General features: G+C 38.0%; 1 protein-coding gene across 3 annotated transcripts in view; it reads left to right on the forward strand.

Moving 5' to 3' along the window:
• Positions 1–27,861, forward strand: part of ADD3 (adducin 3) — a 127,575-nt gene that overhangs the window by 95,377 nt on the left and 4,337 nt on the right. For 2 of the 3 annotated variants that reach the window (XM_068961501.1, XM_068961504.1), the window contains exons 2-13: positions 3,609–3,832; positions 14,668–14,806; positions 16,517–16,668; positions 17,661–17,741; positions 18,593–18,742; positions 19,210–19,353; positions 19,466–19,564; positions 20,683–20,865; positions 21,422–21,679; positions 23,240–23,359; positions 23,793–23,879; positions 27,453–27,576. In XM_068961501.1, the coding sequence (XP_068817602.1) occupies positions 3,638–3,832; positions 14,668–14,806; positions 16,517–16,668; positions 17,661–17,741; positions 18,593–18,742; positions 19,210–19,353; positions 19,466–19,564; positions 20,683–20,865; positions 21,422–21,679; positions 23,240–23,359; positions 23,793–23,879; positions 27,453–27,576 (1,732 nt within the window). In that variant the 5' untranslated portion in view covers positions 3,609–3,637. The remainder of the gene's footprint in view (positions 1–3,608; positions 3,833–14,667; positions 14,807–16,516; positions 16,669–17,660; positions 17,742–18,592; positions 18,743–19,209; positions 19,354–19,465; positions 19,565–20,682; positions 20,866–21,421; positions 21,680–23,239; positions 23,360–23,792; positions 23,880–27,452; positions 27,577–27,861) is intronic. The other variant, XM_068961502.1, reaches the window with a different exon arrangement.

A 27,861-nucleotide genomic window follows, 5' to 3' on the forward strand; every position in this document is an offset into this window, starting at 1 on the left:
CTCATAGGATACTGTATATAGTTCCCTGTGCTATACAGTAGCATCTTATTGTTTGTCCATCCTGCATATAATAGTTTGCACCTGCTAATCCCAAAGTCCTAATCCATCACTCCCCCACCCCTCTCCCCCTTGACAACCACAAGTCTCTGAGCTTTTGAAGTTTTAAAAAGATCAGAGTGTTTTGAGTCATTTCTAATCTTATTTCCCCTTTTTGGTGTCATTTCCTTAATTTTGACAGATTCTGTATATTCTCAGTTGCCTAATATTTAGAACAGAATGTAGACTAAAAGTCTCAAAATTTTAGCCCTCTTGTGTTTTATGATATGTTTCATTGTAAAGTGGACTAGGAGATGGAAACGTGGCTTTGAATATTGTCTGATACACAGTGGGATTTTTGGCAGGATATTTAATCCATGGAATCTCTAGATTATTAATCTCTATCTCATTGTGTAGTTACAAAGATGGAATAAGATAGAAAGCTGTAAGAGCATAGTATAAACTATATAAAGTGTTAACACATATATAATATGTTCTTTTATTACTAAAATGAGTGGTTAGATGTATTTTCCTTTTTACCTCGCTCATTTAAAAATGCATTAATCAGAAGTTCTTTAAACTCTTAAGCTTTTGCTTATCAGTGTTCCTATTATCAGTTTCTTAAGCCAGTGCTGGGACAACAAAATAAATCTACTACCACAGTTCCTTGCTTTTTGCTGTGTTTTTAGTAAAATTAGTTTATAAGCATCAGCAAATTCAGTTAGACACAGGCTTATTATCTAACTCTGTTCCTCCGTTAGGCTGAATAGTGCTTTAGGGGTTGAAGAATAGGTTAAAATCCAACTAAGGGCAACATTTATGGGATTTCTTTTTTAAAAAATGGCTTATTCATAGTCAGTGACCTAGTGTGGTAAACTAGAGAATTGATTTCTTTGTTAATTGATGTCGCATTTATTGAGTACCCACTTAGTCTGTACTTGGCCAAGGCAGCATGACATTTACTAATATATGTGAGTTTGTTTGTTTCTCTAAAAACTTTCTCCTTGGAGTTTTTATCGGCCAGCTATAAACTATTTTAAGGAGTTCAAATGGCCTTGTTACAAACAGCTTCTAAGAAAACTAGGTTCCAGAGATTGGTTAGACCTTTAGATTGCTGATAACTCAAGTGGATATGAAAAAGTTTCTTGGAATAGATGATCTGTGCACCACATTTTTGGATAATAGCAACATGATGAAAAATACTATAGGTTAATGTCAATCTGATAACAGTGTAGCAAAAGCTAATTTTTGGAAGAGTATAATATGGCTAGGGTCATTCCATTAGTAGTGCTGCTACTGCTAAGTCACTTCAGTCGTGTCCGACTCTGTGTGACCCCATAGACGGCAGCCCACCAGGCTCCCCCGTCCCTGGGATTCTCCAGGCAAGAACACTGGAGTGGATTGCCATTTCCTTCTCCAATGCATGAAACTGAAAAGTGAAAGTGAAGTCGCTCAGTCCTGTCCGACTCTTAGCGACCCCATGGACTGCAGCCCACCAGGCTCCTCCATCCATGGGATTTTCCAGGCAAGAGTACTGGAGTGGGGTGCCATTGCCTTCTCTGCCATTAGTAGTGAATGTTATATTAAAAAGAAAAAAAAAACACCTATTTTTCCTGTGGAGAACACATATCATGAACAGGTATCCATTCTTTAGTGTTTTCTTCCAATTTTTAAATTAATGAATTAGGATGTGGAAGACTCAATTATAGAAAAGCTTATTTTTTTACATTTCTTTCACTGATATTAATAAGTTGCTTTCTAGTAATCAGATCAGAATTTCATTAAAGCCGTATGATGTAAAGTGTTTTAACCATATTTCGTGAATTTGAGGTGTTGTATACTAAAACAATTCAGGTAGCTTGTAGAATGTTGTACATGGGATTGATGTTTTCAAGTAAAAGAAATCAGTTTTAGCATGTTTTGCAAAAATTTATTTTTAACAAAGTAAGTTTACATTTTCAGGACCAGAATTAATGCAAGAGTTTTTAATGTCTTACAGTGAATTTACTTGGGCTAAGTTGGGTCAGCTCAGCTTTAGAAATGAATTCTATCAGAGAAGACTGTTATTAGAGATAAGTATAGAAACCTCACTAGCTGTTAATTGTGTTCAGGAGATGAGATCAAGTATCTTTGGTCTTTATCAGGGATTCAGATCCCTAAGAAAAAGGTAGCCCTTGCCTTTTCCCTTCTGGTTCTATCTAGAAACTGGTCTGCATTTAACTTCCCTTATTATGAAGTGATTCTTCTTACAGGCAAATAATCAGTTAAATAAATACCATTTGTAGTGAGAATGTTTTTTTCTGTTACCCAATCATTTATATTGAACAGATTGCGTTTGTTAGCACCTGCAGAGAAAATTGTGCTACACAAAACTGTCTTTACAATTTCTTTTTAAAAATTGTTTCCTTTTCTTCTTCCTTGTTGCACATTTTTGCACTTTCTATATTCAGTTCAAAAGAACAACTAGGTAAAGGGATACACTAATCAGTGGTGTCCTTTTCTCATGGTTTAGCCTTGTGCTGCATCACATCTAAAAATGAGAGGAAGCATTCCTTTAGCATGCAGTGACTGTTCCTCTCTGCTAGGTCAGTGATGTTCTAAGTGTGGTCCAGGATCTGGTGCCAGTCTGCAGACAGAATATGATAGTAAGCGTTTAGAAACTTCTTACAGTTTGACATTGCCATGACATCTGAGTGCATTATTTTATATTTTACAAAAATACTAGTCCACAGCAAATTGGAGAAAGTTCTTCACCATAGACGATTTGAGAAGCACCAGGTTAGATGGCTTCCTCACCTTCTAATACAAGCCATCACAGCCTGGGGCTGGGGGGATGGATGTTGAATGACTGTCCTGTTAATCTATCTACTGTTGATTGATTATGTGCTCAGTTGTAGCAAAGCCTAAATGAATCGTTTCCCTGGCATAAAACCAGGGATTATCCTGTCAGTAATAATTAAATGAATCAGCTGTCCCTGTGGTTTCTGAATAGCTTTTTATTGTTTCTCACTGGATTTAAAGTACTGTCTGTTGAAGTTATATAGTCTGGCAGCCTTAATAATTCCTGCATTTTCCCTGGAATTTACGGAATCATTTGAAAAATTTATAGCTGTTTCTCTCTCATATGTTAATAAGCTACATTCACTATAAAATATAGTGGTTGTTAAATATGGCCCAAGTTTGGTCTAACATAAAAGCATGAGTAAGAGAGAAAAGAGAATCTCCACTAACAGTAATCACTAATGAGGAAATTTGCTGTCTTAAATGTGGCATTTTACTTTTGGATATTTTGATTATTGCTCCTTTAAAAAATCTATTTGGCAGTTGATGACATTTTTGTAATTGAACCACAAGTTTCTACTTGCTCTGAAAATATTCACTTTACAATTTAGCATTATAATCTATTTTTACCCTAATAAAAAAAAAGTGTCCTAGTATTTTTTGAAAAGCTTCTTTTTAAAGAAAATGGCCACTGTTACAGGGTAACAGTTCTGCATGACCAGTGTAAAATTCAAATTTAATAATGAATTTATTATTAATATGATTGTCCTACTTTGTGTTTATTAATGCAGATAAGAAGGAGACACAGCAGACGTGAAGCATGAGTTCAGATGCTAGCCAAGGCGTGGTCACTACTCCTCCCCCTCCCAGCATGCCTCACAAAGAGAGGTATTTTGACCGCATCAATGAAAATGACCCAGAATACATAAGGGAGAGGAACATGTCTCCTGATCTGCGACAAGACTTCAATATGATGGAGCAGAGGAAACGAGTTACTCAGATCTTGCAAAGTCCGGTGAGTCAAAATGATTTAATTTTTTTTTACTCTTTGGAAACCATGATACAGTGAGGTAGGAGGTATCTGCTTTTGGGTTAGAAGAGTGGTGTAGGAACGGGGACTGGTTGTCCCCAATTTTTCAGAGGCGAAATAAGCACCTAGTATATAAATTTAATTTGCAACACTCTATTGATAAACTAGCATCATCTTGGTGGTAACTTCTCTTGTGTGATTTCTGAGTGTAATGTTTCATTACAGGGAAACAAAAGATGCTACTAAATTCAAGGATTCCCATTTCAGACTGAGTATCTGTGAAGAACAGAAAGACATGAGTGAAGAGTTAGGAACCAAGAAATGAGTTAGATACACCCCGTGCACATATGTTCTTCCTTTGGGTATCTTGACAATCATAGGAAGACTTAAGGTTTATGAAGATATCTGTCCTTTGGCAGCTTAATATTCCTATACCCTAATGTAGGTGCACATATGTGCATGCACACCAAACTAACTAGATTAAACATAGATTCTAACCTTAACTCAAGCTGAAAATTCTGTCTGCACAACAACATCCAGACTTTGTAAATCACGTTCAAATGATTTAAGTTTCCTACACACCTTCAGTGGAATTGTAAAGGTCACATATAAGTGTTGGAAAATGAGTGAACAACATGATGTAACATGCAAATTGAATTCATAACTATATGTATAGTGAAGATCATGGGCCCCTTAAGCTAGAGTTCATATACATAAACACATGATGCCCAGGATAAGGCTGTATTAGATTTCCAACTTAGGTACTAAAATAAGCACCAAGACATAGAACTGCCTGAGGTGGCCCTGGTAAATCATTTTTGTTGTGCCCTTGTGGATTTAATCACAGAGATTGAGTCCAAAGCCAAAGGGGAATTCCATTCCTGACTAATTCTCCTGTATCAGTGGCCTAGATAAAAGCAAATAGAAGTTATAAAAGCAATGCAGGCTTTCAGGAATTTAAGTATAGCTTAAATATAAACCTACCCTTTTAAATAAACCCTTAAAGAAATCTTTTCCCAATGGAAAGGAGATTAACCAGAAAATTTTTCATGAGAGAGTAAATGTTCAGTGCCTTATTTTATGCAAACAACTTTCTGTATTTATAAATACTTGAAGGGCAAACTCCACTTTGAAGAAATAATTAGCCAAAGAATTACGGTAATATATAGGATAAAGTAACTGAAAGAATGAGATGAAGTTCAGATTTTGTTAGAGTAAACACCAAGATTTCTTTGGTTAATGCTCCAAAGAAAATCATTCAATTCTAAGTAAAGCTTTAAAGGGAAAAGTGCCAAACTACATTTTTATGCCAGGGTTTTTAAAAAATAATTTTTCTATTAAACTAAGGCAACATAACTGAGATTACCTAATTTTTTTTTTTTACTTGTGTATTGCCACTATAAGATTGGCTTAAAAATACCAATTTTCCTTATGACTTGAGGAATTTAATGAAAGAATGGTAAAGGGCAGGTACATAGATTGTCATTTCCATAGCAAGAGTGATAATTGTGGATAGATCATTTTTTCCCTAGTTCTTTGCTCGTGAATTTAAAATCTTGTTTGTGAAAGACTTGGAAAAGTATATACATTTTGTCTTTCTGTCAAGTTTTAGGACATGGCTTTCAAATTTCTTTTAATACAACAAACTTTTCACCAAAGGAAATGATATATGGTGGCCTGTATTACTAAAAAACAAAACTTAGCAGCTTAAAACAACAAGCTTTTATGATCTTATCATTTCTGTGAGTCAGGAATTCAGGAGCAGCTTAGCTGAGTGGATCTAGCTTAAGGTCTCATGAGTATCTGTCAGGGCTGCGGCATCTGAAGGCTTGACTGGGGTGGAGGTTTCCACTCTTTTAAGATGGGTCACTCACCTGGCTGTTGGCAAAAGGCTGCAGTTTTTTGCCGCATGAACCTTAACCTGAGGCTGTTTGAGTGCTCTCCCCATGAGGAAGTATCTCAGAGCAAAGAGGAGCCTGCAGTACCTTTTGTGACCTAATCTCAAACATTTCACACAATACTTCTGCCATATTTGTTAGTTAAGAAGTAAGTCGCTAAGTTCAGCTCATACTTGAGAGGAATGAAGCTCCACCTTTGGAGGGGAGGATTGTCCACTCTCTGATCACAATTTATTTTAAAAGCACCACAGTCTGCCATGATTTGTCTACCTTCCTCCCACATGTAAAATGCACTCACCATCTCCTACTACCCCTGCAAAAATTTCATCCCATTACAACATTAGCCTGAATCCAAAACATCGACTTCTAAATCTGGTCCAGGTATAGGTAATCCACCTCAAGTGAAATTCCTTAAATATAGATCCTTTCAATCTATAGACCTGAGAACTGCCCTCACACACATCAGTGGTGGGACAAACCCAAAGCTAACTGCTATGGACATTTCTGTTCAAAAAGGGAGAAAATTGAGGGTACAGAGGAGTCACTGATTCGTAGCAATTCTAAAATCCATCTGGGCCAGTGTTTGAAAGTTCCCTTGATAAGAACTCAGTCCTACTTAGTAGAAATGAGTTTCCCTGGCTCTTGGCTCCGCCCTCTGGGTTTTTGGTTCCATTCTCTGAATTACTCTTCCTTTTCCTTAAAAAGTAGCCTGTGTTTGTAGCTGTGTATTTTTCTCACCCTGCTTCCTTCTTGTAGAGGTTTTGGAGTTCAAAGACCTCTTTTCTTTTTGTACTCTCTTTGTTTCTTTAAGTCCAAGATTGTAATGTTTCTGTGAATATAATTTTCTTAAAAACTTTATGTGTCTCCTGTGAATATTGAGGTTCATTCTGTTAGAGAAAACCCATAACCAATGAAGATCAAAATCAAAGGTATTACTAGTACACGGTTGTAAGAAACAAATTTGTAAGCTTTCTATTTAAAATGCTGAGTTGATTTGGGAAGAAAGTAAATCAGGAAAGGAACTAATAAAAGCAAAGTATAATACTTTTTTTTAAAATAACTGCTTACTGTGTACCAGGCAACTATTAAGTATCGAATCCTATTTAATCCTCAGAACAACTCAGTCGAAGAAGTATTACTGTCCCCTAGTTTCCAGATAAATAAACTGAAACTTAGAGCCATTAAATAACTTGCAGAAGTTTTTATACCCTTAGTTAAATAGCGGGGTCTGAATTTAAACTTGAAACTCACACCCTTTCCTGCTAGGCTTAAAGCATTCAATAACTATGAAAAAGTTCCACCCATGTTTTATTCTTCTTCAAATTCTCTTGCTCAAGAGGAGTTTCAAATCAAAAGACATTTTGGTGTCTGTAAATTTGGATGACAAACATAATGCCTTATTGCCTTGAGCTGAGAAAATAGAAGAGCAATCTGTCTCATCTCAACTCCAAATACTATTTCTTTCTAGAAATGTCATGGCCTTTTGACATAGTTTTTTTAATTTTAATAAAGTATTTGTCTTAGAAATTAAGTGCTGGTGAATAAACTTATTTAGAGATTTTGTTAATGCACTCGAGAGAATCTACAAGTTTTCTTTGTCCAATATACTCCTTGTATATATGTCTTTGGAGACATATATGTGTCTTTGGAGACATATATGATTGCCCTTGTCTTCGAATGAAATATCCAGGGCAGACGGTTAGAACTTAATGATGGGCCTCATCAAAGTTAAAGGAAGGTGTAAATTGAAAACTTCAGAACATTGTAGATATTTAGTAAATTCTGAATACTTGGATGGACGGATATATGAATGGCTGAGTGGGTTTTGAGTCATTAAACACTTGAATGTTGTCCAGTAAGTTCCTACTGAACTGTACGGCTTAAATGAAAAACAGTTGGCAAGTTTCAGAAAAAGAATGAAATTTCTTAAAGTCATATCACTATCAAAGCAGTTAGACTTGTTGAGAGAAGTGTGTAATGTTACTCTGAAAGATAGGACAACAGCAGTGTAGATGTTGGTTGGTCAGGCCCATGACACACTAGCACCTTTTTTTTAACTTTTTATTTTGTGTTGGGATATAGCCGATTAACCTGAAGTGACTTAGCAGCAGCATAGTCGATTAACAATGCTGTGATAGTTTCGGGTGTACAGTGAAGGGACTCAGCCATAAATATACATGTATCCACGTACATTAAGCAGAGAATTCCATGTCCTATACAGTAGATCCTTGTGACACACTAATGTTTCTTAATAACAGGGCAGCGTGTAATGCTTCAAACTTATTTTAAAGATAGGAGAAACTTCAAAGTCATATTCATGTTAGAGTTTCCTATCACTATACTTAAGGCCTAAAATTTTAACAGGTCACCTTAGTTAGAATAAGTCAGAATTACCATGATTTATCTGGTCACTTTGGAAGTTTCAAATGGAAGTATTCTTCATTAACTTTGTTAGCAATTTTATTAAAATGCCAGCTTTAAGAAAAGATATTATTCTAACCTTTAGCTTTATATTAATTACACGTAGATACAGGAGAACATCCAGAAGAAAATTTGGTTTATGTGTTTTTTCTCCTTTCAACAGGACCAGTGGTAATCTATTTCCAAATGAATACATTTCTTAATGGAGAAATTCTAAGTAAGTTTGTTATGCTCCTAATTCCACTTGAGGAGAGATCTAATAACATAATTGCAGGGTGCCCTGGGAGCAGCAAGTCTGTAATCTGTTTTCCTTTTTGCTCCAGTTTTTCTTTCTAGTAATTATTATGAGGTACAACACCCAGCTGTGGCTATTTAAAATCCAGCTCTGAGATTTATCAGTATTCTGTTAACCTGATTTTTGTAAGTTAGACATTACTTATAGGTCAGTCTGTATAATTTTTTTTAGCCTTAACCAAAAGAAATTATTTATTACCACTTTCTTCTGAACGTTCTTAAGGCAGAAGCCTTAAGATCTGATATTTCAAATTGCTCCTACTTTTGGCTTATAATATACATGAATATATTAGCTCAGTCGGTAAAGAAACTGCCTGCAGTGCAGGAGACCCGAGTTCAACCGCTGGGTCAGGAAGATCTGCTGGAGAAGGAAATGGCCACCCACTCCAGTATTCTTGCTAGGAGAACCCCATGGACAGAGGAACCTAGCGGGCTACGTACAGTCCATGGGCTCGCAAGAGTCGAACATGACTGAGTGACTAAACCACCACCACGTGTGTATACTCTAAGTATACTCTTACCTTACACGAATCTCAAATCTCTGAATCCTTTGTTTTTACAAGTTTATTTTTATCCATACATTTATGAATTCAGAGTTATAGGATCACTCCCTTAACTGACAGGAGATGTACCAAATAAAACAGTATGAGAGTCAGAGAAGCCTTTAAAGTCACCCTCTCTCTAACTTAAACATTTTGTTTTTCACCTAGTGATTTTTTTTTTTAACCACACTTTTTTGGACATGTGTTTGCTGAGGGAGCTATCCCAACTATAATGTTCTGGGGACAAACCAAGTTTTCAAGTAGGATTTTGTTTAAATTGAAGAATTAAATGACTTTTCAAAAATTTATAACTTTCTGTGAAGATTCACTTCGTAGTTAAAAAAAAAAAATGAGTTTCTTCCCTTAGATGATGGACAGGCCTAATTACACAGGAGGAATTTCTCATTCGAGCAACAGACTGATAAGACTGTTTTCTAGAGCTTCAGATTCCAGTGCTAATCACATGTGAAATGGATCTTTCCTATCACTAACTCAGTTAAGATGAGATCAGATTCTTTGCTTTCTTTCCTTATATCTAAGAAAATACGAAGAAAAGAAGCTCTAACTTACTGACTATAATAATTCAGCACTGAACTGGCCACTCAGGGATTCTTTAGAAATAGGAAAAACACAGTCCCAGCCATCAGATATTTAACTGCATAGTAGAGTAGGAAAAATAAGTCACAGTCCTGATAAAGCCCTGACTGCAGTGTAAGCAAATGTTAAAAGAATTCAGAGTGCAGTGGGAAGAGAAGAAATATGGAGGTCCCTCCTAACTTGGTGATTAAAGGAGAGACTTCAAGGAGAATATGGCATTTAAAATGAGTGTTGAGTATAAAGGGTAAGAATTCATCTGGTGGAGGAACAGTAGAAGCCAGCTTTTCCATTTGGTGAAATACAATGAGCAAGGATAGAAAAATACATGTTGTGGATCAGAGTATGAGGTAGTAATGGGAGATACAGCCAAAAGCTGACCCAACAGACTGTAGGGATCCTGGAGTACCAGACTGTTGTGACCCAAGTTAGAAGTCAGCCCATTTTCTCATCATTTCTAGTTTTAATCTGCTTGTATCAATTTTTTGTACATGCAAACAGTGCTTGTTTTGGATCTGGGCTCACTACCACTTAATTGCACTGTGACATTAGGAAACTCACTTAACTTGAGCTCCTCTTTCCTTGTTGGCAAAAGTGGACCTCACATGATGATTGTGACAGTTAAATAACATAAAGCATGTCGTGCAGTGCCTAGCACCAAGTAGATGACTGTTTTATGGAAATGTATGTACATGGGGTTAAATACAGTACTGCTAATGTAAGCAGTTTTATGCTTTCGTGACAACACTTTGAAAATTATAATCATCATTCGTTAGACTATATTTTGGCATTTGAAGGCCCTAAAGAATCTATCACTCAGTTGGCATTCTGCCTTAGTGCATTCATGTCTTCAGGGTGTAACAACCCCCAATACCCCCTCTTCTCTGTTTTTCTCCATGTGAGAAGGAAGATGGTTTATGCTGTAAAACCACATATGTGTGTGTGTCGTTTGATCTTTTAACCTGACTCTTCTAGCAGAGACCCTAGGGAATTGTTGGTTTAATCTGACTTCAGAAGCCCAGCATGTGATCTTGCTGCCCTACTTAAAAGTGAGTTTCTCATTCTGCTTTGATGGGAGAATTCCTAGCTGTAAGAGGGCAAGTTTTGGTACTCCAAGATCTGCTATATAATTTTTATTGCTTTATCTATCATTATAACCTAATGCTCTAATCTAGTCTGAGAGGTTTGCTCATGCTTCTGACCACAGCACACCTGCTGCCTTATTAGCTGTACAGACATACCTAAGAGATATTGCAGCTTCAGTTGCAGACCACCATAGTAAAACAAACATTGCAATAAAGTGAGTCACACAGATTTTGTATGTTTATATTATACTATAGTCTATTAAGTGTCCAAGAGCATTGTGTCTTAAAAGAAAACAATGTGCATACATTAATTTTAAAATAATGCTGTTGGATAAATGGCACTGTTAGACTTGCTCTGCACAGGGTGGCCACAAACTTTCAATTTATTTAGAAGAAAAAAACACGGTATCTAAAAAAGCACAATAACTGAAGTGCAGTAAAACAAGGCACACCTGTAACTGGATTCAGCGACACAACTCATCTCTGATACAATTAGGCAGATATCCTATACCTGCGTGAGAGTTTGAGATTTGAATCAGTATTACATTTACTTATTAGCTATGCAACCACAAGAAGTAATTGCCTGCTTCAGGACTTTCTTGTGAGATTCAAATGAATCAACTGTAAAGGATTATTTTACTAATAATGAATTTTAGTAGGAACATGATTAACTATCCACCATAAAGACAAACAAAATTTTTATTTTTTAACATAATATTTTAATGAAAGTTTAATATGTTTATTGATAAAATTTTAAAGCCAGCTGAAACAGTTTTATATCATTAGTAAGTTTTATACTAACAGTTTTATGACTGAGGTAATTATCTGAACAATATTTCAAAAATATTTGCAACATTAAGAACTGAGTTATAAATGTTCATGACAAAAAATATTAAATCTTCTGGAATAAAAGAATTCATATCTGTTGAAGCACTGTCAACTATATAAAAAAGCTGGGAACATTTCATTTACTTTGAAAATTATTTTCTTCTCCTGTACTGCATAGAAGCTACTCACTAGCCTTAAAGGGGAAATTCATATATTTATCTTAATTTCAGAAGGGCGTACGCATTCCTCTATGACACCATGGATCATCTCAAAGCTTTAGGATGGTACTCACTATCTTATGGGATAAATGGAAGTTTGTTTAAAAAGGCATTTTCACTGATGAAAAAAGCATTTGACCTGAGTCCTTGTCTCTGACATTTACTAGCTCTGTGACCTTGAACAAACGTTTCAACCTTTCTTATTTAGCTTTCTCAATACACCCAGCAGAAATTTCCCATCAGGATTGTAAATAATTCTGATTCTCTTGAGCAACTACTTGGTTTTGTTTTTGTTTTTTCTTAAAACCATTGTAAATCAGCATACTGAGCAATTGTCTTGATTCATGTTGGCTGCTGGAAACTTTAGATAAAAATTGGCCCATCTCTAACAAATGATACAATTTTATAGTGTGCTCTTTGTATCTCACCCTCATTCCTGGCTCAGTCTAACCTCCATATGCTTATTTTCTCTTTAGCTTGATTTTTTTTACTGATATTTATTTTTGTGTCATTTTAAATGGAATCTACCTTAAATTCTTGCTGAAACAACATATGGTGCAGTATTCAATAAAATAAATAATGCCTACTTCTCAGAGCTATTGTGATACATATAGTAGGTATAATTTTTTTTTCTCACTGAATCAAAGAATATTGGTTATAGCTTCTTTGAATTGAAGCAGGTTAAATAGAGTTTGATTTTGAAGGGAAGATAAAGTTTCAAAAGAACAGATTGGCCCATTGCCAGATGTCTAGAAGTTTTTTGTAGTTTATATAAAGATAAATGAGTATGTCTGGAAGATTCTTTTCCTTTCAGCCTTAAACATGTTAAAACACTCATGTTAGCCATCAGTATGAAGGTGCCCATCTATCTTATATGCAGCTCACAGCCGTTTTATGTTCACAAGGTCTTAGAAATATATTAATGGGGTTTTCTGATAAGTGTAATGTGTCTTTGTCAAGGATATTTTATACGATAGTATCTCTGGTTTAAATCACATACTTAAATGAACTAGATAAAAGTCAATGGAATTAGATGGTTAGAATTTTTTTATAATTATGCCAAGGATTTGTGTTTAACAAGGAAAAAGGAAAACCATGTTTAACTGGTATAAACTGCACTATGAACTCAGAATTCAAATATGGTCACAACTAGTATTTTTTAAATTAATCATTCAAGCAGCATCTTTCTCTTGGAATTTTTGCTTTCCCCTAAATTGTCCCAAGAACTTAAAAGTGATTTACATAGTCCAGAAAGGTTCATCAGTGATTTCCATATCCAAGCTGTGGTGTGTGGTACACATGTCTGCGTCTATAAGAGAGCCACACCAGAGTCTGTTCAGTCCACCACTGACTGCCGTTGCCCCTGCCTCTCCCTGCCACATGGTGGTGCTGTTGAAACCCTTGCCCAACAGGAGATGCAGGTTCACTGCTGACTCAGATGCCTCTGCAGGCCACTACGGTGCAACGGGGAAGAGGGACCTCCTATGCTCTTCCCGCGCTAAGCTCAGTTAAGGTGTTCTTTGGTGCTCCATGGTTGAGCTCCCAAGATTACAGTTATTAACACTTAGCTCTTTGAATTCACATCACAGATGCCTTTCAACTGTTTTCTAAAAACAGTGCAAGCATGAGTCAGGACTAGTTCTAATATGTACTACCACCTCATAGCCTTACAACCACATTTCCCTTTCAGCATGAGCTTCTGTGCTGTTATCTAAATTTTTAAAAAACATTCTTCCTTCTGAAAACCTCTGAGATGTATTCAGCCATCTCTAAACAAGGCTCCATCTAAGCAGCCACTCCAGGAGATTGTATTCCCAGCCTTACAAGGAAGACTACTCACAGGGACTCAAAGGAGAGTCACTCTTCTCGGGAGAATTTCCCAGTGATCTCTGTGGTGTTTATACCTGCTCTCTTGGAGGAAATGATTACAAAGCAGTATATTCTGCCTTCTCCCTCTTAAGTGAAGTGGGAACAAACTGAATATACTTTCCAGCAGGGCATTCTGCTACACATGTAACTAATCTCAAATGGAAGAGCAAGGTCTGGATAATTTACATTGCAAGAGCCTTCATGTTTAAAGTGAACGAATATAGACATGAGCAAGAGAATATATGATTAATAAACTAAGTGTTGGTTGAGTGTGATAGAAATACAAAGCCAGCTAATTCAACTAATGTGAAGGATTGGGGGATTTTTCAAATGATGAATTATATTAGCAACTCAAAACATACTGGAATAGAAACTGTTCTTTTAATATTCAGTGTTTTTATTTGTATAAATACTATCTGCCACACTTACATCCCCCTTCCCAAAAAGAAGAAAAGCAGAGCTCCAAAACAGGAACGTTTAGTACCCGGAGTTGGGAGAAAAGTTCTTTCTTTAGCATAGTGTTGCAGAGGGGAGTAATCAGCTGCCTGCTCTTTATGAGTTTGTTTTCATAGTTTATAGAGCTAAGGAATTGCCATGGAAATCATAAAATGGAAGCCTTGATTTACTACATCTTAGTGAAGACTTTTGCTGGGAGTTGCTATAGTCAGGCATGTTCCATTCAGATAAGGAGTCTATCCTAACCTAGATAATGAGCTGCTGGGCAAGGAATGGGTCTCTTTTTACATCAGACTATACTGGGTGCTCTAGTTGCATATTATTAGCAGAGTTGCCTTTACCCGTGCCTTTGTATTGTGGATGTTGTAATAGCTCATTTTCTTAGACATTAAGAATGCCTAATGATTTTCCATCCCCTGAAAGCAAGCTTCTTGCAGCTGCTTCCAGTGTTTTAATTTTCTTATTTTGTGCTTTGTATTTGTTTTTAAATAGTGTAAATGAAGTTATTCCAGAGAGGAATGGGGGAAAGATTGATTATATCAGAGCAAGTTATGTTGGGGTCATTCTGCTCCACTCGACATGCATGTGCTCAGTGATTACTTTTGTGTATTACAGGCCTTTCGGGAAGACCTGGAATGCCTTATTCAAGAACAGATGAAGAAAGGCCACAATCCAACTGGATTACTAGCGTTACAACAGATTGCAGATTACATCATGACCAGTTCTTTTTCGGGCTTTACTTCACCTCCCCTCAGTACGTCAGTTTTGTAAAGTTTGAAAAATTGTAATTTCATCTCCACTTTGAACAGTGTACATTTCTAGCCGCATGTTCTGATCTGGCTCAGTACTTTAGTTTATAACATCTAATACTTACAGTAACATAGTGTTAGGGTCTCTTACTTTTTCATACCAACCAGACATTTACTAGACTTTGGGAGGATTACAAATTAGTTATAAAATGTGCTCCATGCCCCAGATAAACACATATTTGAGTTGAGGAGACATACACTGAATGCACAAAAGATTAAAACTGCAAGATAACTGTAGAGGAGAAACATTACAAAGCAACTCAAAAGAAATTGTCTACTGACTTTTTCTAAGTCATCTTGCTATGAACTCAGAGTTGGAATGGATTATGGGGTGAAGTGGACCAAAAGAAGTTTATGAAAGAAGAGAGCTCAACTAACCAGACTTTAAAACGATGGACCAGTAGCAGTTAGAACTTGATGTAAAAGAGGTGTTGGCACGTTTTATCCATTCAACAGGCCTTTACGGAGAGCGCCAGTTTGGTGGACTGAACACTGTAAGGATGCCAAGAGTCATAACTTGCTGAGTTCAAGCACTTAACGTCTCAGAGAGAGACATGCACAGAACTGACTGCTGTACCTGGGCAGGTACAGAATCCTAGACTTCAGGGACTTTTCTTTTCCTCCTCTTTCTTTCTTTGCTACTTCCTTTTTTTCTGTTTTGTTAAAGATTTACAAGTATGAGTTCAGTGAATTCAAGTACTTCCCAAATAGAGGAATGGCATGCAAAGAGACATGACGGTGGGAGTGCACAAGGTGTGGGTAGAACCCAAGTGGGTCAGTATCTTGGCACACACACGCTGCTTAAAGAAGTTTTGAAAGAGTCCCAGAGTGAGTGATAAGTGCTTGAGCTAGAGTAGTGGTTGTGGGAATGAGAACAAAGAGATCAGTGAGAAGGGCATATAGCCAAGGAAGGGGAGAGAAGACTTCTCAACAGGTTTGAATGTGATGGCGGGGGTGGCAGGTCAGTGGTGAGAGGAACGATGAGTTCCAGCATCACTCACTCTTCCCACTTGGGAGAAACTGGAAAAGTGAAAGATTGAGCTAGTTGATCCACTTTTTCTATAATACTGATTATCTGACATGTGCCATGCACCCTAACAAGAGTGTGTAGGGCTAAGGGCCAAGAGGCCCACAGTAGTACCACACAGACCTGGAGAAGAAGTCTAGGAAAGAGGTGGGTAATGATAGCCAGGAGAATGAAGACAGTAAAAGTTGAATTTAGTGATTGGGTCATTAGAGGTTGAGACTAGTTTTTGTTGCTTGGTGAGGGCAGAAACTAGACTACAGTTTAATTGCATTCTTAAATATTTTTTGTTTGAATAAAAGTCAAAGAGGTAAGGTAGCTTTTTTTAGATCTTATCAGCTGTTACCATTTAGATCATGTGACCATATTCCCCCCCATGGTATGAGCCTAACTCCCTAACATCACTCCCTACAAAGTACTAGATGAAACAGCAAGGCAATAGCTGATACATATTTTCACTCAGTGTGCTTCCCTAGAGGAAGATAAGCTAATGCAACCTTGTGTGGGCTGTTAAGTTTCAGATCATCATTTACAGGCTGGGACACTCCCAGACTCAGGCTGCTTTCTGGCAACTAATGTTCAGGTAAGGGATTATTTGACCTGAATCTCTCTCCCCAATTTTTGCTCTTAGGTCTCGGCATGGTCACACCTATCAATGACCTTCCTGGAGCAGATACATCCTCATACGTGAAGGGAGAAAAGCTTACTCGTTGTAAACTTGCCAGCCTGTACAGACTTGCAGACTTGTTTGGATGGGCCCACCTGGCAAATACGTACATCTCAGTGAGTCCTTCAGCTTTCAGTTCCTTTTTTTAAAATCCCAACTTGAAGGCAGCTATGCTCTCCTCGCCTTTACTCAGAAGTCCAGTTTTTAAACCTTGTTCTCTGAACGTAGCATGCTGGACCACAACTCATCCTGATTTAAACCTTATCTTTGAGAGGCTACAGTTAACCCCAACTTTCTTCTCCACTTATTACCTGTGTTTCTTTAATTCAGACCAGTCGCAGAACCTATCTGAAAAGAAATCCTCCTGGCAGGATTTTCTCTGTGTATTAATTATATCTGAGAGCCAGTGATTTAAAAAAAAAAAAAAAATGCTTTCAAAAGCATTTGGGGCAGGGAAAGTAGAGGAGACAAAGATTTCCTCCTTGGTCTTTATTTTTTAAATATATTTTCCCCATTCTTCATCATTATCTTGTTTTCCTGTTGCCACACTTGGAAACAAGACAATATTTGGAAGCAAAAGGTATGGAAATAATGTGTGATGAAAATGGCACAGATATGAGATACAATCTTCCTATGACTTTTCATTCCTTCCTCCAGCTGTTCCTTGGTTTCCCCTTTCTTTTCCACCTTAATTCCTTCCTAGAGATTTTTTTCTCTTTCCTTTGCCTGTTTCCCCTTAATTTCCATAATGTAAATCAAAATTATAGTCATATCTCATTGGGTTGAATAATATTGGCATTCATTTATCCTGCGATGAGCTGACCCTAAACAACCTTAGAACTCCCAAAATAACACTTTAGGTAAGGCCAGTAAATGAAGACTTGATGTCAGAATGTCAGAATTTTTTAGCAAGTATTGAAGGCTTGAGGGAAGAAAACTTTTCAAGGCAAGTTTCATGTTGCACGCCTTTAATTTCTGCTTTGTCCACCCCCCCACACACCCAGATATCTTACAGTTATTCATTATGAGTATATTCTTAGTCATGTTTACAGTGTGAAATATAAACACCTCCTAGTAATTCTGTTTTGTTTTGTTTTGTTTCTCCCAGGTAAGAATAAGTAAGGAGCAAGACCACATAATAATAATTCCCAGAGGCCTGTCTTTTTCTGAAGCCACAGCCTCCAATTTGGTACAATTTTCATTCCTGTGTTACTTTTTCTGTGCTTCTTTGTGCTTTTCTGACAGCTTTTAGCTTTTGGTACTGGACAGAACAAGAAGAAGTATGGATGGAAAAACATTCACTAGTGAACAGGGAAGAATTTGGAAAGTTAATGTTGATTTTTTAAAGAACTTTAGGGTTCAAGAAAAACAGGCTGGTTTGAAGAGCCTAATAAGTGAATTGGTCTAATCAATAAACCTAGTCATGTTTTGAAGAGAATCTTTTGATTTTTTTTTTTCTGTACTGTAATTTGCTTAAACACACACACAAAGTCTGTATGTTTTATAGGTAGATTTAAACAAAGTTCAGTTGGTGTGAGTGTAGGGTGTGACATTCTAGCATTTATTTTTTTCATACTTGTACTCTGGAGCACTGTCACTGCCCTCTAGGGTGGTAGGAACTTTGTTGATTCTAGTGCTATAGTGTTAATTAGCAAATGGACGTTTTCCAGCGAGTTCAGTAAACGCCAGACCTTCAGCGAAGAGCTGAAGTTATTCAGTCTCTTAAAAACTGTACTTCTTGCTAAATGCTATTTTGTTGCAGACTACATGTTGTAAATAAAATTCCGTGGGAACAAAGCGACACCCATTCTTTCACAGTAGTTTGTGGCAGCTTTTCTCCTATGGTGGCGGAGTTGAGTAGTTGCAACAGAGGTCCGCAAAATCTAAAATGTTTGCCTTCTGGCTTTTGACAAAAAAGTTTGCCACCCCCCCCCCCCACCGACCCCAACTCCAACCCCACCCCACCCCAGTTTAGCTTGTGGAACACCGGAAACTTTAATGCTTGGGTACCAATTAAGTATGTCTTTCTGATTTTTCCAGGTGAAAGTCAATATAATAGGAGAAGTGGTTGATCAGGGAAGTACTAATTTGAAAATTGACCATGCAGGCTTCAGTCCCCATGCCGCAATATATTCAACACGTCCTGATGTTAAGTGTGTGATACACATCCATACCCTTGCAACGGCAGCTGTAAGTCACTGAAGGGCCAAAACCAACAATGACCCTGGGAAGTGTGTGATTTCCATGGCTTTCCTTCCATGATACTTTATAATCATTCTTTCAGACCCCACCATTTGAAGTCATTTTCAAAGTATTAATCATCTGCATAAGAAAGCAAAAGGCCCTTTGGACTAAATGCTCCTGTTCTAGCAAAAAACTGGAGAGAGCATTTGCATTTTTTAATGACTCAGTTTAATAATTGCATCGTTGAATTCTTTAGCGCAAAGCTTCTTCCCTAATATCTGGCACAGCATGTAAATAGAATCCCCAAGTTCTTTTCTTTCTCTTGAAGAAGCAAAGAACTAAAACGGGAGGAGTCTGGAGTGCTGAGCACAGTGAATTGGCCAGTGCTGCCTGAGCTGACTGAAGAATCCACTTGCTGTGAAGGTGTAATCAGTAACCAAATGTGTTATCTTGGCATGAACCCGATCAAATAGGTGTCCTCCATGAAGTGTGGGATCCTTCCAATTTCTCAAGAGTCCCTGATCCTGGGAGATGTCGCCTATTATGACTACCAAGGGTCACTTGATGAACAGGAGGAGAGAATTCAACTGCAGAAAGTTCTGGGGCCAAGTTGTAAGGTGTGTAGTAGAGTCTCTATCAAAGGAGCTATTTTTGTTGCTGTTACTGTTGATGAAAGCAGTGTGAGCTATGCCAGTTATTTAAAGTGATTGCTTTGGGATTCTATTTTAGGTGCTGGTACTCAGAAATCATGGTGTGGTAGCACTTGGAGAAACAGTCGAGGAGGCTTTTCATTACATTTTTAATGTGCAGATAGCCTGTGAGACTCAAGTAAGGAAACCTTTACCCCTCCCCCTGCCTTTTTTTGCTTAATTATCTGTTGGGTTGGGTATTATGTTTACTTATTTCCAGAGTTCTATCAGTTGGTGGCTTTTTTGTTTTGTTTTGTCTTAAGAGAAGTTGTGCTTCACTTGAGTAAAAAGGGTCAACTGAGTATCTCTTGAATTGAAAACAGGAAGAAAGAAAATTAAAATTCATGTACAGACACATACACCAAATCTAAGGGCTTCATAAACATAATTTTCTTCATAATCCTACTTTTCAAGACGGTATAGTTGCACATTGCTCCATTTTCACCCTCTAGCGGTGTGGTGCTAATTGAGGAGCAAAGATGACTGCCATTTATCAAAGATCAGCTGTGTTGTGGTCACTTTTATAAAAAAGGGTAAGAGCAACACCAGAAATTTTAGAAACTCATGCAATTTCCAGACGTTCCACAGCTTCAGCCTCATTATTATAATGGATTAGATATTTATCAACCCCAGAGAAGCTGGGTGTATTTAACAGCCCTAATTTCCCCCCTTTAAGAAAAACCAAGCAGATTCTCTTGAAGCAAATGGTAAGAATCTGAATTTATTGGAAAGGCTGCAAAAAGGAGGGGAGAGAGGCGGTGTACTTTTCCTACCAACTTTAACTTAATAACCAACTTTTTTTTATTTTTTGCTTTAATGGTCAGTCTTCTCAAATGAGGCTATGAAAAGCTTCATTATATTGAAATAACGAGGTGACTTCTGCTTCAGTATTCTTAAATTCACAATATGGTGTTTATATTCCTTTAAAATTATAACTTTCAACAAAAGTTTAAACTGGACAGCCATGGGAAAACTGCAAGGAAAGAACTTTAAAATTTGGCAAGAGAGTTCAGTTTCTTGAAATATGTTAAAGGGTATGGCTCTAAATGTGTTTTCCATCAGGGAGGGTCAGAGCCCTGGAAGGTATGGATAGATGGAAAAGCTCCTAAAGCTGCCTGCTTTCGCAAGTTTTCTTTGTTGGTAGCCTGAAGACATGTTACAGATACTTGCAGAATCAAACTTGTGCCTTTTACAAAGTGAAGTGCTCGTTCCAGTCTTTCCAGTCCTGTGCTTCTAATACTGTGCCGTCAATTACAGGTGCGGGCACTGGCGGGGGCAGGTGGGGTGGACAATCTGCTTGTGCTGGACCTTCAGAAGTACAAAGCTTCCACGCACACTGTAGCGGCATCTGGAGGAGGAGGAGTGAATATGGGTTCCCATCAAAAGTGGAAGGTTGGCGAGATTGAGTTCGAAGGGCTGATGAGGACTCTGGACAACTTGGTAGGTAAAAAATTGACTGTGAACTTGATTTCATGTTTCCAGATTTAGGACCAAGTGTCCCCTCCTCCCTGTGGTTTGGGAACATGCTCATTACTCCTGTGGGAGCAGTGTGACCCTAGGAAGGAACTTGGTGTATTTTAAGAATTGGAGAAATAGGCAACTGTCATCTTATCTTAGATTTTTACCCTCTTCCGCTAAGAGTCAGAAAGCAGATTGCCTTCAGACCCAGGAACAAAGACTTAAATGAGCACTGAGATTTGGCCTCCAGAAAACCAGTTTATATCTTGGAAAGTGTTTCTGGTCAGCAGTTTTGAAATTACCTTTGTCAGAAATAGTTGTGTGAGTGGAAATTGCTTTGTCAGCTGAAATCAATTTTAACTAGATCTTGAAATTTGCTTAACTTCAACTCTAGTGTTATGTGGCAGTTATGTGGAGTTTGGAAGGATTTCCCCTTTTTGTTTTTCAGCGAAAGAATCATTTGTTTAAAGAATTAGCCTCTAAATGCTGTGTTTGGGACAAGTTTGATTGCTTCAAATGTGGTTTCTCCCTCCCCCAGGGATATAGAACAGGCTATGCTTACAGGCACCCTCTCATTCGAGAAAAGCCGAGGCACAAGAGTGATGTAGAGATACCAGCCACTGTGACTGCCTTTTCCTTCGAAGATGATACAGTACCCCTCTCACCTCTCAAATACATGGCACAGAGGCAGCAGCGTGAAAAAACCAGATGGTTGAACTCACCAAATACTTACATGAAAGTGAACGTGCCTGAGGAGTCTCGGAATGGGGAGACGAGCCCCAGGACCAAAATCACAGTATGTCCCTACTTAACGTGGTTTGCCTAGTTACTGATGAACTGAATGGTCTGTTTTGAAACTATTGGGAAAGTAGAATATAATATTAATAATATGACTATAACTTATTATGTAACATTTGTGCAAGGCACTTTTTTCCACGTGCCATACATAAATTCTCATTAATTTCTCCTACTATGGAGAGGATGCTGTTTTTCTCCTCCATTTTATAGATGAGAGAACTGAAGCACAGAGGGATTAACTAACCATCTGTGAATGGTAGAATCAGAGTTTGAAAGCAGGCAGTGTGACTCTGGAGCCCAGTTCTAACCATTGCATGATAACTGCTTTATAGTGTGTAGTGTACTCATGAACCAGAACTATAATAGTTGTCAACTCCTGATGGTGCCAAGTTTTGCTACCCTTAGGCAAGATCTTGTAGATAAAGAAACAGGTAATCCTAAACTTTTCAGCGTTTTGTCTCAGATTTGGCTTAATTTTGGAGTGCTTATCATTATCATTAAATATTCTCTAGGTACTCAGAATTAGTTCATCCTGTCATATAAATCAGTAGTAGTCAATATGGAAATACCTAGGCATCAATGTTTTTTGTCTAATCAATATGATTTCTTATCTCCTAGTAAAAGAACATATGTTTCCTAGAATTAATTTTCTTGAAAGGAACTAATGGCTGGTCATCATTAATCTTGATAAATATTATCCTTCTTTGAGGGATATGATGGATAAATGAGAATTATATAAGGCTCTTCCACGCCTATGGTGCCGTTATACTATAGATTACTACCAGATTATCCCCTTTGCAAAATGCTAGTCAGGGGCTTGGCTCATTCTGTCAGCCAGAATTTAAAAATGCAATCCTAAAAACTAAATCCTAAGAGATGTCTTGAGTCCTTTTTGATGACTTCTTAGCTGTCATCACATGATAAAACTTCAGTGCAGGTGGCAACTCTAGATGTGAGTTAGTGTGAGAAGCTCTATATGCTTGAAATATTTTCACCGCCATGTTTAAAATGCCAAAAGGAGAAAATTTAAATAGCTGCATAATTTAGTGTTCTTCATGGTACCGACATGGCGTTGATCCTCCCGGCCGCCGCCCCTGGCCTCAGGCGTGGGGTGGCTCCTCCCGGCCACCGCCCCTGGCCATGGGCGCCAGGTGGCTCCTCTCGGGAGCCATCTCTGGCCTCGGACGCGGGGTAGCTCCTCTCAGCTGCTGCCCCTGACCTCAGACTCGATGGATGTGAATCTGAGTGAACTCCGGGAGTTGGTAATGGACAGGGAGGCCTGGGGTGCTGCGATTCATGGGGTCGCAAAGAGTCGGACACGACTGAGCGACTGAACTGAACTGAACTGATGGTACCGACATTTGTTTGTTTTTAAGTGAATGCTAATTCTAACTAGTATGGGAGATATACTAATTTACCACTAAAAACTGCTTAGTGAAATTCTTTAACATATTAGCAGCGTATGCCCCCACTCCCTTGAGTCAATAAACAGTTGTCAAAAACCTACCATATTTCCTTAATACAAAGCTTCATTCTAGAAAATTTTTGGTTTTTTTAGTGGATGAAAGCAGAGGACTCTTCTAAAGTTAGTAGCGGAACACCTATCAAAATTGAAGATCCAAATCAGTTTGTTCCTTTAAACACCAACCCGAATGAGGTACTAGAAAAGAGAAATAAGGTAAGACATGGTCTTCTGTGGCTGGAGGAGGCATTTTTATGCTGTTTTATGTTTAAATCACTAGTGACTGAATCTGATTAATGCTAAGTTTAGAGATTTGAGTACAAAAGAATTTCAATTTAATTCTGTATAATTTTAGCTTGTATGGAATACCTCCAGCTCTTTTCCAGTTTCTGATAAGAGGGCTATATGGGGAAGAAGTATTAGACATATTTCTGCTGTATTAGTGAAAAATGTAGCTCTCTAACACTGAAAGACAATAGGAAATCTCATGTCAAGAAGAATGGAGGAGATTAATGTGAGTTGTTAGAATGGTAAAAGAGAGCTTTATGGAGGGGGAATTAAAGCAGCCCTTACCCGGGGTGGTCAAGTAGTAAGCCAAAGGTCACCTGCGGAGTTGCCCCCAAGAACTTCTTACTGTTTTTCAATTCAGATTCGAGAACAAAATCGATATGACTTGAAAACAGCAGGACCACAGTCTCAGTTGCTTGCTGGAATTGTTGTGGATAAGCCTCCTTCTGTAAGTCCGTGAAGCAGTATGATCTTTGTTTTCCCAGTAATTTCTGCTTTTTAAATACGAGTAATTATTTTTACTAAAGTTAATACAAACACAAGTTAAAAAGTCAAATAATCCACAAGACTTAAAATGTCACCGTCAGTTCCCAATTTCTAGGGACAAGGATTTTATTCTAGCATTTACTTTGGTTTCTAAAGAACATCTTTATTCTCCTTCTTGATTTATCAGTTTTAGACTTCAGTTTTATTTCATCAAATCTACTTCATCACCTATTAGAAGTACCATTGTTTTATATATCACTAAAAGAGATACAAATGCTGACATTTATAATTGTTAAGAAACCAATGACAAGTTGAATACCAATTTCAAAGATGAGAAATTATGAGAGAAAAACACATCTTAGAATTAATGAAAGATAATAGTGACTTCTTTTATGGATGGTGAGGATTTAGCCTATTTACACAAGGCTTCCCGTTTGCATTCTCCCAGTTAGGTTGTATCACGATGTTTTGTCTAGGTAGCTTTCAGTGTTTATATTTTTAAATGCTTACTGCTGAGCCAGGTGGTACTCCAAGATGACATTTCTTGGACATTTCTTTCTTAGACAACTTTTCTGCCCCCGGAGGAAAAGCTGCTTGCTTTTTTTCATTGGCTTAGTATTTGGGATACATTAGGCTTAGTTCTTCCCAAACTTTTCTTAATATTGTTTTTCATAGAGTCAAGGTAACAGGTAATCTCTCAGGTCCAGCTCTTTGTCACTGTCATTAGGGTCCAGGTCTCGGCTAGCTGCTCTTTAGACCAGATATACTGGCTCATCCTGAGGTTCCTGTGCTTCTCACTGTGTGGTTCTGCTTCCTGCATTCTGTTTATGATGGTGTGCTTTGTAGCAGATTTCTTTTTTGTTTCCATTTTTAGCATTTAGTAACCCTTTTCAATCTGCAAAGTCTTGTCCTTCAGTTCTGGGAATTTTTAAAAGTATTTCTTCAGTTAAGTAGTCTTTTTTTTCCTTCAGTTTCTTTTTCTGTCAGGTTATATATTGTTGCTCAGTCACTAGGTCATGTCCGACTCTTTGCCACCCCTTAACTGCAGTACACCAGGCTTCCCTGTCTTTCACTGTCATCTCCCAGAGTTTGCTCAAATTCATGTCCATCGAGTCGGTGATGCCATCCAACCATCTCATCCTCTATCACCCCCTTTTCCTCCTGCTTTCAGTCTTTCCCCACATCAGGCTCTTTTCCAGTGAGTCAGCTCCTTGCATCAGGTGGCCAAAGTACTGAAGCTTCAGCTTCAGCATCAGGCCTTCCAGTGAATATTCAGGACTGATTTCCTTCAGGATTGACTGGTTTGATCTCTGTGGAGTCCAAGGGATTCTCAAGAGTCTTCTCCAGCACCACAGTTTGAAAACCTCCTCTCAGCGTTCTTTATGGTCCAACTCTCACATCGTACGTGACCGCTGGAGAAACCATAGCTTTGACTAGATGGACCTTTGTTAGTGAAGTGATGTCTTTGCTTTTTAATACGGAAAAGGCAGTGGCACCCCACTCCAGTACTCTTGCCTGGAAAATCCCATGGACAGAGGAGCCTTGGTGGGCTGCAGTCCATGGGGTCGCTAAGAGTCGGACAGAACTGAGCAACTTCACTTTCACTTTTTACTTTCATGCATTGGAGAAGGAAATGGCAAGCCACTCCAGTGTTCTTGCCTGGAGAATCCCAGGGACGGAGGAGCCTGGTGGGCTGCCGTCTATGAAGTCGCACAGAGTTGGACACGACTGAGGTGACTTAGCAGCAGGCTTTTCATATCTTTTCTTCCAAGGAGCAAGTGTCTTTTAATACCAGGGCTGCAGTCACTGTCCACAGTGATTTTGGAGTCCAAGAAAATAAAATCTTTCATTATTTCCACTTTTCCCCCTTCTACTTGCCGTGAAGTGATGGGACCAGATGCCATGATCTTAGTTTTTTAATGTTGAGCTTTTTCACTCTCTTCTTTCACCCTTATCAAGAGGTTCTTCAGTTCCTCTTCACAGGATATGTACTAATATACTGTTAGTTGGATCTCTTACTAAGCCTCTGATTATTTTTCTTTCCTATTTTCTCTTTGTCTTTTAATCCTACTTTCTGGAAGATTTGCTTGACTCTATTTTCTAACCCTTCTATTTAATTTTCTATTTTGATTTTTTTAATTTTTTTTTCATATAATATCTTGGTCTTGTTTTCTCTTACAGTATTTCCTATCTTCCCTCTTATTCTGAGGATATCAACTTTAATTTTTCTTCAGCTGCGTTTATTGTCTATTTCTTCTGAGTTCCCTTTTTCTTTTTAATTCTGATCTCCTCCATGTTGGAAACTTTTCCTCAAGTATCTGGAAATCCGTGGTAGTCTGTCTGTGTTTAAGAATGAGACACTGAAACCCAGTCGGAGCTCAGGAGTGTGCAGAGCTTGGGAACTGGTGAGCTCCTCTGCAGGGTGCCTGGGTGTGGACCAGATTGTTTCAGGAATGCCCAAGTGCTAGTATCTGTAGTTCTTTTATCTGGGGTCATTTAATTGATCCAGAGAGTTCTCTATTCTCTTGCCAGTCTGCCGCCATCATCCTGGGAGCCCTTAACTGTATTCTGTGTCCCCAAATCAGTCGTTCTGAAGAATAAGCCCCTGATCTTCTGCAGAGATGAGAGAGAGAGTAATGCTCATGTGTGTGGAACAGGAAAGGGGACCTGAGAATCTGTCTGTTCCTTCTTCACACTTCTAAGTTGTCCCTTTTCAGCTTTTCTTCACCATGACTTTCTGTGGTACTTGAGCCTTATCAGACCTCTGCAGGGCACACAAGCAGGCTTCCTTTTTGCCTTCTTCTTTGCAGGGCTAAGGCTTCAATTTTCCCATCTCTGCCACCTGCTCTTCCACCTGCTTTCCATCTCCCAACCATTGTGTTACCATTGCTCATCCTGTGTTGTCTCCTCTTCCATCTTTTGTCCTTAAAAGTTTATACCATTTTTGCTACTGTTCCTTTACTATCATTTTAGTAGGGTTTGGGGAGGAATTTTCTTTTAGTGCATGGATTCAATCTGCCAGTTTTAGCTCAAAATCTTATTAATTTCTTTCCTAGAGCAAATAGGTACAAGTTTATTTTCATAGCAGATTTTAAAAGTTCTCTTGGTACAGTTTGATTTTTCTAAGCCTTTTTTTACAAAGGCTTTTTGACTTTCTTGGTTTTTAAGATATTTCTTAGTTACATGGAAGTTTCTAGAACTTGGGTTAGTTTTCTTTTTTTTTAAGCGTTATTGAAATTGACCTATGCAGCCTGGAGGAAGCATCATTGGTAATTTCAGTCTACTGGATCAGTAGTCTAAAATCACTAATCTGGATAAGAATACTTTAAAACATGTTACTTTATCATTTCTTATGGGTGTTGTGAATTGGGGTGCCACATACATCATATATACATTTAAGTGGGTGTATATGAAGTTGTGGGTATATATATATGTAAATATATAAAAATAAATATACATATATGAGTATGTGTGAGTAAATACACATATGTGAGTATGTTACTCTTGGTAACAAGTCAGTGTTTTTCTTCACAAGACCATGCAGTTTGAAGATGATGAGCATGCCCCACCAGCTCCTCCCAACCCCTTCAGTCATCTCACAGAAGGAGAACTTGAAGAGTATAAGAGGACAGTTGAACGTAAACAGCAAGGCCTGGAAGGTTAGTTCACTTTGAAGTTAAGCCCCAGCTAACCGCACTGCTAACAGCCCCCTTGAGCTGGATGATATAAGGCAGTCAGGATTTTTTTTTTTTTAATGTTTCTTTACCATCAGTTGTTCCGTGTGCTCTCTCTCAGTCTTTACTTGAGTGTAAGTAGGATTAAAATGTGAAGAGCTACCACAGACCAGGTATGTTAACATGTAGAGAAGGCTGTTTACCTTAGAAAGCAATCTGATTGCTAGCACAAAGTCTTCTATAGTAAAGTGAAATCTCCAGATGAGTAAA

Source organism: Capricornis sumatraensis, chromosome 23 (assembly GCF_032405125.1).
Source record: "Capricornis sumatraensis isolate serow.1 chromosome 23, serow.2, whole genome shotgun sequence".
NCBI lineage: Eukaryota > Metazoa > Chordata > Mammalia > Artiodactyla > Bovidae > Capricornis > Capricornis sumatraensis.